The 14,588-nt window shown below is 33.8% G+C and overlaps 1 protein-coding gene and 1 long non-coding RNA gene across 2 annotated transcripts in view; one reads left to right on the top strand and one right to left on the bottom strand.

Moving 5' to 3' along the window:
- LOC141380320 (uncharacterized) overlaps positions 1-14,588 on the top strand; it is a 371,642-nt gene that overhangs the window by 48,436 nt on the left and 308,618 nt on the right. The gene's annotated exons all lie outside the window — the stretch shown is intronic.
- Positions 1-14,588, bottom strand: part of ell (elongation factor RNA polymerase II) — a 71,190-nt gene that overhangs the window by 14,967 nt on the left and 41,635 nt on the right. The window contains 4 exon segments of the mRNA NM_199707.1: positions 3,207-3,331; positions 4,880-5,124; positions 6,806-6,969; positions 13,763-13,884. Coding sequence (NP_956001.1) covers positions 3,207-3,331; positions 4,880-5,124; positions 6,806-6,969; positions 13,763-13,884 — 656 coding nt within the window.

Raw genomic sequence — 14,588 nt, forward strand, 5'->3', positions numbered from 1 at the left:
TCAATTTTGTTAGTGTTTTTGTGCACATTAGCTTAGAGATATTCTAAACACTAACAATACTGATACTAACTGATACTAACATCTAAAACATCTAAAACATTTCATTGAAATTTCATGGGACCTTTAAGGGTGTCATTTCTGTTTGTTGCCAACAACAAACTGCTGTCAATCACTTTAGCACATATAATTTTCCATAAATACATACACATTTAATATCAAACGCTGTGCACTTGATACAGTAAATGGCTTCAAAATCAGCTTCAAATTCCTGCTTGTGGTCAAGTGCATTTGACCGAGGGAGTTTGTGAATGTCAACAGGGGGCAGTATGACATGGCCAGATGCATACCAAAAGCAGGCCCGGGTACACACACACGGGGGGCTATCCCTGAGAGTAAGTGGGTGCGCATGAGTCTCCATCGAACTGTGTGTGCCCAAGCACGGCTGGACCTTGGACCTGTGCCACCCACACACATGGATCAGCATGTGCTGGAATAGTGTTGCATCGCAACTGCACACAGCCAGGGCTCTTACGTGACAGCCTGGCGTCCGCAACCAGATGGGTGCGAGAGGGGGTGTGTTGTTGGTGAAGGAGAAAAAAAAAAGAAAAAAAAAAGGCCCGTCAGCTGATAAGCATAGCCACTGGGCTCAAAGTGCAGTCGTGCTGAGTGCGTTCCACCTGGGTGTTGGGTTTGATTCTGGCAAATATTTTCATTTCGTTTCCAATGGACAGCACAACACCATGTCCTCGCCAGTCTAGCACGCAGTGTGGCTTTGCTAAATTTAGCTTTCAAGGGGCCAGTTTTCCGCCTGAAGAGTTCATGGGAACCCAGACTTTCCATGTAGAGCCAAAAAGAAAGCTTGAAGACTGCTACAGGATGACTATATTGGGCAACAACTATTACTCATGTTGTGCATGTTTTGTTATGCAAAACACTACTGGAGGGCAGAGAATGAATACGCCAGTCATATGAATCTAATAATCAATCACTTCTCCATGGAAATGCGTATACTGTTGTGTTGTTATCTACCCTTGGTGCAACTAAACAGCTGTAATCAATTAGCAATGCATAATTACATTATATAAATTAGCAATAGCGTGTAATATAAAATAGAGCAGGGTGATTAATCAACATTCAGAACCTATAAATCGATCAAATTTTCCCAGGTCATTTTTTTCAATTTTACATTAAAATATTTGCTTACAGATACAAGAAATGCATCATTTAAAATATTATACAAGATATACAAGAGTTATTTTATTTAGAAGATATACTGCTTATTTTCTAAATCTAATATGAAAAACACTATTATTTATTTATTTATTTTCCAAAAGTATGTTATTTTATTTTACGTTTTTACAAGAAGAAAAGTCACTGTTTGTTTAGGGTAATCGGTGTCTAAATTCCAGCTTTTCAACATTGTTCAATAAATAATTATAGATTGTAGTGTGCGTTTCCTTCAATTATTTTAAAATCAAGTTATGCACCCTTCATTTAAAAACTCTCACTTGTAATATGTGAGCATAATGACTTGTCAGTGAACTAAAAAAAAAAACAATAATAATAATTAAGTTTATTAATTGTAATCGAATTAATCAAGATTTTGATTTTAGGTCAAATCACCCAGCCCTAATATAATATATTAATTGGTGAGAGACAAAATGGTTCTAACTTTAAACATTTAGCAGATACTTTTTTCCAAAGCAACTTATAATTGAGGAGGCATTCAGCAATTCAACAAGGAGGCAACACTAACAAGAAGTGCTAATGTAACAGGCACAGTTAGTGCTCAGAGAATTTGGTGCTAAAGTAACGGGAAGTGCTTTTTTATTTTAAAGAGGGATTAGTGTTTCCACAGGTGGTTTGTCAAGATGATCAGGTAAAGTGTTGTACGTACGCACGCACGCACGCACACACACAATTAGCAAATAAATGAAAAAGGAGTGAAATAAAAAAGGGAAGCACTTAAAATAATCAAGTAAAATACACTAGTTGAAGCATTAAGAAAAATGAATGAAAACAGTAGTAATAGGATTGGGTGATGTAGACCAAATTGTCATCTTACGATGTCTAATGTGAAACATTGCTATGGACAATGACATCGTCGTATTTTGCAGTGAATTAATTATTTATGAATTATTAATTAATCCATTACAAATTAATTATTTGTAGCCTACTGTTTTAATTAGCTGACCTGAATGGTCTTTGCTTTACCCATAACCAAATCATAAATAAATAAATAAATATAAATTACACAAAAATTACCACCAGTCAGTTACTCTTTCCGCAGTACTTATGAATATGTTAAGTGATTGAGTCGTTATAATGACGTCAACAAACTTGGTTTGTAAAAGGTGCACAACCAACAGGAATCAATCAACAGTGTCTGAGGTTTTCACCAAAATGAACAAGCGTGAAAGAGAAAGATTGAAGCAGTGTACTGACGTTGTGATGCGTTACTTGATAGATTCAAAAGACAGAAGAGTCGGTAGATAGAAATAAGATTAAACATCATGTGTATCCAGTGATACATCCTTGATGAACTAACCGACGTGCACTGCTCTCTAGGTTTTTGGTGCTCAAAGCACCCGCTGACTGGCTGGAGCTCAGATGTGCGCATATGCTGCAAAGCATGCCATGGTGTGTGTGTGTGGTCACGTGATGTGCATTCTCAGCAGTGAAGAGTGGGTGAAGATCTTTTTCGGAACGCTAGGTAAATGCCAGTGCAGACGTGGATCGTTTTTATTTGAAAATAATATTTCAAAACTAAGATTAGTATAAACGGGACCCAAGCGCGTGCTTTTCTCGAGCGGGTTGTTGCTGCGACGGGGCGAGGTGGAGGATGACGACACTGGCTCAGCATTGTGATATCTATCGGCGATAAATGATGCCATCGTCCATCGACCCAACCCACAAAAAAAAGGAAATCTAGCTAAAAATAAGTCACTTAATTACACTCAAACCCTCAAAAAAGAACAAGTAAAATGTAAAACAAAACGATTTGCTAAAATGGCCAAAAAAGTATAAACTGTTCAAAAGTAAAGTTACCAAAAATTTTATAAAATCTGTTAAATATTTTAAGTTAATAATTTTTTCATATAAAAACAAAAAGAAAACTCCACTTAAATATAAACTGTATAATAACAACCCTTTAAAATAAAATGATTCATTCACCATGAATACATATGAAAGTCCATGAAGCTTACCGTACTAGAATTCTCTTCAGAATCTGCTGGTCCACCTCAGTGTAACCAGGCCAGTCCTTCTGAACTTCCTTAAACAAACAGTCCTTCAATGTGAAGGTGTTGTCCTTACTATTCAAGTTAGCCACCTACACCAGACCAGGAAAAAAAAAACATCATCAAAAATTAAACAAGAGGCTTAAGTCTTTGGGTCTAAAAATAAGAGTTCAAATGCTGGATTTCAACACCGGCGCAGAAAAACAAACAGCACGATGACAAATTCTGTGTAGTAAATGCTCCGGCTTCTCGCACGGCTGAGGTTGTTTGTCCATGTAATGACAAATGTGTCTAGGTTGAGCCATTATGTCCAAGTGGAGTTCAGAAACATGATTTGGAATGGGTGAAATGCAATAAATTAATCATAAAGCAAAACTCTGAGCTTAGCCAACACAAGTAAGAGCCTCTGTCAGAACAGCACACTAGCAGCATGCAATCCACCTTTTATCTACACCCCTGATGCTTTAAACTGTAGACTATCAGCTAAAGGTTTCCAAAAAAAAAAAGAAAAAGAGTAATTAAATGTCATTTTGCTGATGGTTCACTCATGGAATTTTAAAAGGCAACTTGTTAGAAATCTTTGGTAGAGGAATCTAAAAAATATGTAAAATATCTGCGTTTTATCTGAGGTCAGAAAATATTGTCATTTTGTTAAAATACGCAGTTATCATTAGAATTACTTTGAAATGCTTTTGATATGGTTTGTCTGAATCAATTCGGGGCTTAAGATCTGATTGGTCAGCTGGACAAGTCTGTTTTGAACACATTTGTTCTTTATCAGAAATGAATGGACAATTTCAGAGTGGTTTTTTTTATGGCAGGCAGGGATTACACAAATATTACTTTGTGATGATGTAGATTGGTAGCAGGCAAAAGATATAATGAATATTTGTGAGACAGTATCTTTATCAATCACTTCCTTAAAAATAAAACTTAGCAGACTCTTTACATTGAAGCAAATACATAAAAAATACATAAATAAATAAATAAACTACCGGAATTCTACAACTACTAGGATTACCATACCAATACCATTCTGACTGTTCTCATACAAGACGTCATATTTACATTCAAAGCTTCTACTTTGACCACTATGGTAGTTCTAGGTATAAATAAGTAGAACTCATTTTGTACGCATTTTGTAACTTTAATAAAACCATGTTAGATGGAAATCTACACATATTTAGTAAAAGTCATTGAATTACGTATATGGGTATTTTATTTCAATAAAGTTAATAAATTGCAAAAAAAAGAAAAAAAATTCTCTGTAGTTCAAATTTTAATAAATTACTTTCAGAAGACCATGCACAGTCCTAACAACTCAAAACTAGTCTTTCACAGCAATATTAGAGATGCATATTGAATATTACTGTCCTAAAATACCCCAAAAAGTATTAACTAAAACTGAATGCAGATATGGTTGTAATCCTAATGTCATGTTAAAATAACAAGCATAATGTTATTTTTGCTATTTTATTTTAATCGCTGTGTTGTTTTGTTTTCACTATGTTGTAGTGCGACAATATTATGTTGTTGTATTTTTAACCCGTAAAAAAGCTTTTTTTTTTTTTTTAAGAAGAGTTTTTTTAACCTCATTAAAAGAGGAAAAGATGCGTGTATGAGGAGTGCTGGTAGTGAACCTGTTGCAGGAGGCTGTCCAGTGTCTCCTTGTCCTGAAAAGACAGGCCATCTTTCGTGAGCCGCACCAGGAGTTCAGGTTTGCGGTAGGGTTTTAGGGCCAGCAGGTGCACGAGGCGTTCCCTCAGCGGTCGCGGCGGGCTCTTCTTCTGAGCGCTGCTGGAGATGATCACTGGCCTGGACGTCCGCCGTGATGGGGCCACATCAGACACGCCTGTTATAGGCTTACGGATTTGTACCCGTTTACCTGCAAAATCAGGTAAAGTTAAGGTATGTGTGTTTAGAATAGAGTTTTTACGTTTATATTCTTAAAATTCATTATATGCTAAAATTATATATTTTTACAAAATTGTTATATTTGTAAATTTTAGTAATACATTTATTATTTTAAACATGTAAATGATAATACCTATACATTTTGTATATTTATTCACACATTTAAAGAAAAAAAACTACAATGTTTTTATAACCAGTTACTAGTAGTTAGATTATATGAAGTTCTTTAGAACATTTATAATAATAATAATAAAAAAAATACAAAGTATACAGTATAAAGCTATTTTATTTATAAAGCAACTTTTTAAAAAAATGTAAGAGGAAAAAAATCCACATGGGTACATTTCTTTTGATTTGCAGCCATATCTATTGAATTATTATTCCCTTTTTATTAAATATGATTTACTTTAAATATTTTGCCATTTCAGATACATATTCACGAATACACATTTATATACACCCTTAAGTATGTAAATATTTGAGAGGGTGCTCGCTACAGAGCCATTTGAGCAGAGCTGAGCTCCAGCGAGGGGGAGCATGAGCTCTCATTCTGCCTCCTGTAAGCTGTTTTAAGGCGTACACCAACCCCACCCCTAACCCTACCCCCAGTGACATCACTCGTAGAAGAAGTGCAAAAAAGGTGGAGCTCAAGCTCAAGCTCCCCCTCGCTGGAGCTCAGCTTGCCCAAATGGCTCTGCAGCGAGCACCACTTGAAATATTTAGAATTCATTCAAATTTGAGGGTAAAAAAAATATTTAGGTCACATTCTGAAAACTGGTCAGAAAATGATAATATACACATGTATATTAATTGTATCAATGTATAATAATATATAAAACTTAGTTTTTAGAGATAAACAAGAGTCTTGTTAATTTCAAAATAGTAATAGTAATAGCAATAGTAATAGCTAATAGCATGTATTTTCATTAATCATTTCAATAATAAACTGGTTTTAACTTTGTCTCCAAGATTGCAATGTAATTTTCTAAATTATCTAAATTAGACTACTAAAATATGAAAAAAAAGTGTGGGCTAATAACCATTTTATTTTTGACTGCAGCTGAGTTTAAACTGCTAGTTTTGTCTGGCCAGAAGTGAACTGCATAATTTAAAGCTGCGGTTGACGCAGTATCATTGTATTAAATGAAATATATGATTATTCCTTGTGGTATTTTTGTGTGAATGCAACTGGAATCTATTCTGGAGTTGTTTCAGAGACGAACACCCCCAATTCATACATGTAAAATAAATTTATTGATTTTTTAAATAATAATAATAATAATTATTATATTATATTAAATAATTATGTTAAATAATTAGTTTAAATAAAAAATAGAAATTCTAATTTATTTTGATTTAAAATTGTGCAAATTCCTACTTTAGACCTATGTTCAACTGATTCATCTTTGATAAATGCCACTGTCTGGCAATGATAGTTGTGTGTGTGGTACCAGTGCACACATCTAATATTTTGATCAGGGAGCACCAGAATAGGCATCTTCATAAATTATGCAGGACGCTGCAGTTCTAGACATGTGGATCCAAACGGGCTCTAATCGGCCCTTCCACTTGTCTGCTCGCACTGCGTGTAAACAGATCAGATTTTAACCAGCTGGTGGCTCAAACCAGTAATGAGGACGCATCAAACTTACCCACATATCTCCCTCCAGGCTTGATGACAATGGCTCCGCGGCTGCGGGTCTCCTCCTCGACCTGAGCCATGCTTTGCCTGGCTTTTTGGTATGAGTCGTCAGTGGCGCACACCGTGATTTTGTCCTGGATTCCTCCCAGACAGTCCAACTGAATGCTCCCTTCACTGCACAGACAAAAAGCGTGTCAGACACCCCAAATGCAAATGAACTCAACTGAACTGTGGCACTGAAGTATCGTTACACCCCTATTAAGTGCACTTTGGGCTTAAAGGCCAATCACTAGTGGACCATGCTAAATACAGGTGTAAACTGGGTGTAAAAATTGAGCTTGTTCAATTGCAATCATGTCCAAAGGTAAGCCTGGGTCGTACAAGTTGAGTTTGTACAGTATTTAAATATTTTTAAATGACATGGAATAAAGGTCCTACAGTTTATAGCGATATACAATATGGTTGCATTTGAGTATAATATAAGTGCATAACACAACTGGTCCTAAACATGAGCCCTGATGTATACTAATGGCTTTAAAAGTAATGGGGTATTCTATAGTAATCAACATTTGAAGTGGTTCAAAATCGTTCAACAAAGCTGTCATAAATCAATGGAACAACACCCATTATTGTCTTTGGACAATTAAAACAATTTGCTCCACCTCACATGATGATTACTGTATAAATTTATTTTTAGACCAATTTTACAATCATGCGATTTTTACCTTTTTTTGGCACAATATATTATAGTGCGTGAGTGAGCATTTTATTTGTGAACTTTGTAAATGGTGGAAAAAAAAGTCATAATTCACCCAAAAGACACAGGGTTCAGCGCTAAGGATTTTTTCTACTGGCGCGACTGGACCAGTGGTTCAGATTTTTACCTGCCCTGCCATTATTTTTCCAAAAAAAAGTGAATTGCTATTTCTTAGCCATATATTTTAAATAATGTGTCAAAAATAACGTCTGAAAATCTAGAATTTATATATTTAAAAAAAATGTTAAAATATTTAGCAGTAAAATATAGCAGTATGGAAAATGTGCTGGCATTTTCAGGTGGCTGACGTAAAATTGACGGCAAACCATGTAAAACACCACTTTTTTTGGTTGTGTTATACCCTTGTAAAAGTCTGTTTCAGACGTTTTCTTTTAGCCCTATGATTTTGTTGCTGTCATGTTGCCGTCTCTTCCCTGTACTGGTTTTTACCAGGTTATGAAAAAAAATAACGTGCTCACAACATCTAGTCAGATAAAAGGAAACAAAAAGCAATATAGTGTTCACGACTTCACATAGAAGGTAGAATTTAAAGGCTTAAAAGCACAAATAGTTTCTCGATTCTAAGACTATATTTGCATGCAATTGACAAAGTCGCAATCAAATTAAAATTTAGTGACAAGGCAGCACTGGCCCGATTGGGCCAGTGACGATTCGGTCTACTGTCAAGAGCAATAAGCATCTCTAATGCTGGCCCTGGGCCATCGGGCAGTCCTTATTTATGAGCCCTGTTTTTTTTGGACCTATTGCCCAGCTGCGACTGAAAATGTTTTGGCCAGATTGCTTTCATAGTGTAAACTCAGATAAAACACTTGTGACAGAATCATGGAATACGTTTTACTAGGTGGACATAGGCACAAGTGTTTAATGCATTCTGTGAGGTCATAATCTGCCCTGAAAACCTAACATTTGCCTTTGTTTGCTTTAAGCCTGTTTTTAATACAGAAACTCAAAACAATTGATCATAGTTATTAAGGCATAAAGTGTTTTCCCACAATGGCTTGACAGAAAAGTATTTACAATAAAGGCTGTTTTGACATGTTTTTCTGAACTAGTCGAAAGAATGTCCTGTATAATTAGGCTGCGCTTGTCCACCAGAGACATTTCTTGGGGATAAATAACTGTAAATTTGATTGCAGAGAAAGCTGAATAATGCTGCTCTCAACGGACTATTAAAAGTCTGGCAGCAATTGTCTTGAAATGTTTTGTTAAAGCTGATGAGTGTCGCGAAAGCAGATATTGGCGGTAGATCTTTTGCAGAAGGTTTAATGTGTTTTTAGAAGGTTAGCAAGGTTGACTAGATTAAAACTAGTTTATGACGACACTATTCACACTGTAAAGAAAAAAAAAAGTTTTTCAATTTATTTCTAGTTGTGAATCGTGTTATAGGACCTTCATCTCTGCTATGTCTACTTTTTTTTTTACTTTATTTATTTATTTATTTTTTAAATTAAAACTTTTTACAGAACTAAACAATGACAGCAGCATTTATCATAAAAAATAAAATAAAAATTAATAATAATAATAATTATAATAATAATAAAAATAAAATAACAATATTAAATCTCAACAACAACAACAACAACAAGTTATAATGCCAGTAAATAAAAAAAATTACAAAAAGACATCATTTTTCTTCAAATTTCAAAGGATACAGCTGGGAATACTTGGCAGATACATTGTAACAGGCGCCCATCTTTGTTTAAAAAAAAAAATAATTCAATTTCATTTATTCCATTCTATGAACTGATTTAAGTTTTTCTATCCACTGTGCTATTGTTGGGGGTGTGTGCGCTCTGTCGATTTTTGATGATAAAAATTCAACTCTATTAACAAAGTGACTTTCATTGACATTTTTAATGGTTTAAAATAATATAATACAAAATAATACAGCGAATTAAGTCTGTAAAATAACAGAAAATGACATTGAACATGACAATGAGTTCATTGTACTCAAATGGCCTCCACAGTCACCAATCTCAATCCAATCGAGCACTTTTGGGATGTGGTGGAAAGACAGATTTACATCAAGGATGTGTAGCCAACAAATCTACATTAACGGCGTGATGCTATCATGTCAACATGGACCGGAATCTCTGAGAAATATGTCTAGTACCTTGTTGAATCTATGCTACGAAGGATTAAAGCAGTTCTGAAGGCAAAAGGGGTCAAAACCAGTACTAGTGAGGTGTACCTAATAAAGTGGCCAGTAAGTATATCATTTCTGTATTATAGATTGTGACTCTTAAAAGTTGATGACCCTAAAATGTTATTACTATTAACTTCATATAAACAGTAAATTGATACATATATTGTTTATTATACATTTAATATAAAGCCAATTTGTCTTGCATTCTTAATAAAATGACTTCTTGACCATAAAATATATACATTTATTATTTGCACATTTATAGTTAATTATTTATTCATAACGTAATATCATTAATTTATTATGCAGATCATATAGTTTATTATTAAGTTGTAAGACTAAGCTCAACCTTTTTACAGTATTCAAAATAAGAGTTCACATACTAACATTTAAAGAGAGAGTCACATCATCATCATCATCATAGAATGATCTTCCATGCGGCACCTGACAGCAGGCAGCCCCATTGATGCCTGTCCCTGAAATAAGTGAACCTTCATTGGACAAAAGCGCAATGATAAATGAGCTAATTATATGGCACTGCCGAATGAAAAGTTGGACTAATTACATGAGAAAGCCAATGAAACATTAACACGATCGACAACAAAAGGCCAATTTAAAAGAAGGAGAGCAGTAATTGTGGAACATTTTCAGCTCAGATTTAAGAAATGATGGCTTTGATGATGTCACAGCGCTTGAATATAGATTAAGGGATGAGATAAAATGCTGCAATACTGGTTTCATTTGAGCTCACAAGAAACCGCAACCGCTGAACTTCTGCTGACCCTTGAAGAAACTGCAGGTGTAGAGAGTAAAAAAATATAGAATATTTATCTCCATGTTTCTTAAGATGATTGAGGAGAGTTGTGAAGTTTTCGAAAATGATATGCTGAAAAATGCAAATTAGCCAGTATCAATGTGCATGTCTGTATACATTTTTAGCAACATTGGATGATATGGGTTTAAAATTATGAATGTATAGGTTTTTTTCCTCACTTTCTCCAATTTGTGAAGTTTTTTTTCCTCTCTGCTGTCGCCACTACCTTGCATGGTTTGGGATCGGTAGAGCTACGCATCAATGGATTTGCTCTCCAGTGTTTAGACCCTCAGTAGTGGTTATTAAACCACACTGAACTGAACGTAAACACTAAAAAAAACTAAACTACACTATTCCAATTTACTAGGATATTTTATGAAGCTGCTTTGACACAATCTACATTGTAAAAGCGCTATACAAAAAAAGGTGAATTGAATTGAAATACTTCATGTTTGTTGACCGTGAATCACAGTGTTTGGGATCTCTGCGTTTGTCTAAGGCAAGATTATTTTAGTAAATTAAAAAAAACTATTTATTAAAAAAATTTATCTAACAACAGTCACTAAAATAAAATTAGCAAAAATAAATAATCCTTTTCAGAACTTATAAACCCTCATTCTGTGGTGGAACGTCTGACTTGATGAGCGGCTGTTTATATATGTACCTGTAGGTGTGCTTTTACAGCCAAATTAGCCAAAAAGCGGTTTATTAGCCAATAAGAGGTTTGCACAGGAGTTAATGTAAGCTGTGCAAACACTAAACTTTGCTTTGGTGGACACTGGGCGTCTTCTACTAAACTTGAATTCTTAAAACATTCTACATATACAAAAATGTGCTCACAAAAAAAAATAAAACTCAAGCTACCAAAACAATTATTAAAACAAAGTCAAACTAACCTGAAATAAACAGCAACTTCAAAAATGCTAACTATACTGGTCTGAGGTAATCAGGCTTTTGTTACAACTTAAATGTTTATAATCCATACACAGGATGAAAGCTGATTGGTTGTTTTTGTCATGATACAGAAAAGTTGCAATGTTTAATAACTACTAAGTAGGCCAACATGGGGCTGGGCTGATAAAACGTTATTGATTTTTATTGACCATACACTACTGTCAATAACGATTAAAAAAAAAAAAAAAAAAAAAAAAAAAAATCGGTATGAAGTGCTATAGCTTTATTAAAATGTGGCTGCTGAGCGTGCGTCTTGGAACCATTGTCAATAAGCTTAGGGTTATTTCCAATTGAGGCGCAGGCTTGGCAGTTTTCCAGGCCCACCTACTTGAAAACATTACAGAATGCTGCGTGCTCACCGCGATTTATGAAAGTAGAACTAACCAATGTGCTTTTACACTTTGTATGCAATATATACATTTCAGTAATAATGGCCATCTCAGACTCAAACACAGAGCACCCAAACACTGCAGTGCTTTTTCATTCTCTTCATAAATACAATCATTTGTCATCCTCTGAGAAAACGTTTGATGGTCATCTAGTTATGAGAGATTCCAGAGGACCGCAAGCACAAAGCACATAGAAAATGGTGAAGAAAACCGTATCCACGTTCACACGTTTTCCACATACTTTAAGACACAACATGTGAACGAACTGGTTGGGTTTTGCCACCTCAGGTCAGAATAACAACACGCGTGAAAATGAGTACCGTGACAAGCAGCAGTCAGAAGATTGTTAATAAAGACGCAAGGATGTCGCCAGAGCGGCATTTCTTTTCCTCGTGCATTCAAACCTCTAGCTATCCATCTGAAAGAGTTTTAACTTCAGAAATTGTAATGTTGCAGTATCTATTTAAATAATGATGGTTAGTTCCTTTACTTGAAAGCTCAGATTTGATTATCATAATGGATTTTATTAGAGTTTGTGGTTTACGGTGTGATTATTAGACACCTTACAGATGTTGATCTACCTTCAAGTTTGCTTTAATTTCTCAGCATTTACACTTTATCATTGCACACACTGTCACATTTTATTTATTAAGTTTGAGTCTCTGTAGCACTTATTTTTTTTTTTATTATAAGACATTAAAGATGAGATGTTACTTTTTTTGTTTTTGACTATTAAAATCATTTGCCTTAGTAAAGTCTGTAAATTTAAATAAAATAATTTAATAAATAAAAAATTTCGAATATACCTAAAGAGACTGTAAAACAATAACACAGTAATTATCGATATTGTATGAATGAAGAAATTCTGAAATGACACATAATTCTGGAGATTTACTCAAACATTGAGTATTGATTTACATGTGCAAATTTATATTTATTTTAGTTTTTAAATTAATTTCAGTAATAATATTGACTAATATAAAAGTGTTCATATGATTTATTTACAATACAGTTTGTAAAGTAATAACTTCTGTTTTTAGTAGGCATACTTTATGAGAGGCTTGCTTTGTTTACCAAATAAGTGGATCTAATTGATTTTCATTGTAAACCTTAAAAAAAAAAAAAAAAAAAAAAAAAATTAAAAATGTATTGTTTTTTTTATTTTATATATTAAGTTTTTAGTTACAATACCCTGATAATCATTCCACATATTTTGCAGAAATAACAAAAGTCTGAAGATTCTGTCTGGCCCTACTAATAACTAATCTGCTGTAGGTGCTTCTGGGAAAAAAGCAAGCGATTTGCAATGTGTTACTCTCCAATTATTTAAAGAGACAAAATTGAGGACGCAAAAGACACAATGGAACTGCTGCTTATATAATCAGACAAATTATAAATGAACAAAGCCCTCAGTAAAAACAGATAAGAATAAAACTGCAGTTTTCTGTATGCAGAGCTGCTAAAGTGGAAAATTATTTAAAAAGCAATAAACAATTAAAGTATTTTGTATTGAATATTTTGAAAGTTTTCTTATTATAGCGAAAAACACGTTATGAAAAGCCACAAAGCCTCAAAATCTCAGAGGAGCATGAAAAGCTGTTTCTGCCTTCAGATATATCAAGAATGGATTTGCATTCTTCCTCATTTGGTTGGAGAACTGACCAAACTGAACTGATTCTCTGTGTTCTGGTGTAGCTCCAGAGCTGAACAGTGGAAGGAACAGATGGCGCTCGTAATGATGCCACGAATGCAAGCACAACCAGTTTTAACATTAGACAAACTCAAATCAACTGTTTTCATGGCAATATTTCCTTATAAACACAAAAGCTCCTGCTCATCACAAATCACAGCACTACAATGAAAGATACGTTTAATTTTGTTCTTACCTTGTAATGTACTGCTGAATGCAGTCGAAGCTGCCCTGGGGATTGTCTTTGCCCACATTGGACAGGTAGAAGGTAAACGTTCGCAGCTCATTTGGATTCTCCGACTGCGGTATCGAGATTTTCTGTTGACACAGAAGAGAAGAGCAGCCAACATAAGCACTGAGAGGGAGACGAGAGGCATGTTAAAAGCAGACGGCTACAGCAGGAGAGATCACACAGATTTACTTGTTCTTTTAGGTAGATTAGATGGATTCATCAGGTTTATTCATTCATTCATTTAGGTAGAAAAGATTCAATGTATAACTTTTACAGACATATAAAAACAATTTTTTAAAATAAATCAAAATATCCAAATAAATGCTAAACCAAATATAAGAAAAACAAATTAACTTAATAAATGAATTAATAAATATATAATAAAATGCAATTAGGAACAGCTAAAAAAATACAAAAAAGGAAAAAAAGATTATGAATAAATCAAAAGGTGATAAATAAAAATAAATTTTACAAATCTAAAAAAAAAAAAAAAATGTAAAAAAAAAAGAAAAAAAACTTTAATAAACAAGAACATTTTCAAATAATTTATACAAATTATAATAAAAACATACCATATATAGTTTCGAAATAAATCTAAAAGAAATCTTAAATATAAATTATGAGAAATTATTTGCAAATGAAAGCATAAATTCTAATAATAAAAATGAAATTATAAATCAAATCAAATTATGTGAACAATTTAATTAAACTTAAAATAAATAAACCATCTTAATAAATAAGTTCCCTCTAAAATAATTAAATATCCTAATTTAAAATAATAAAAAAGAAA

Source organism: Danio rerio, chromosome 22 (genome assembly GCF_049306965.1).
Source record: "Danio rerio strain Tuebingen ecotype United States chromosome 22, GRCz12tu, whole genome shotgun sequence".
Lineage (NCBI taxonomy): Eukaryota > Metazoa > Chordata > Actinopteri > Cypriniformes > Danionidae > Danio > Danio rerio.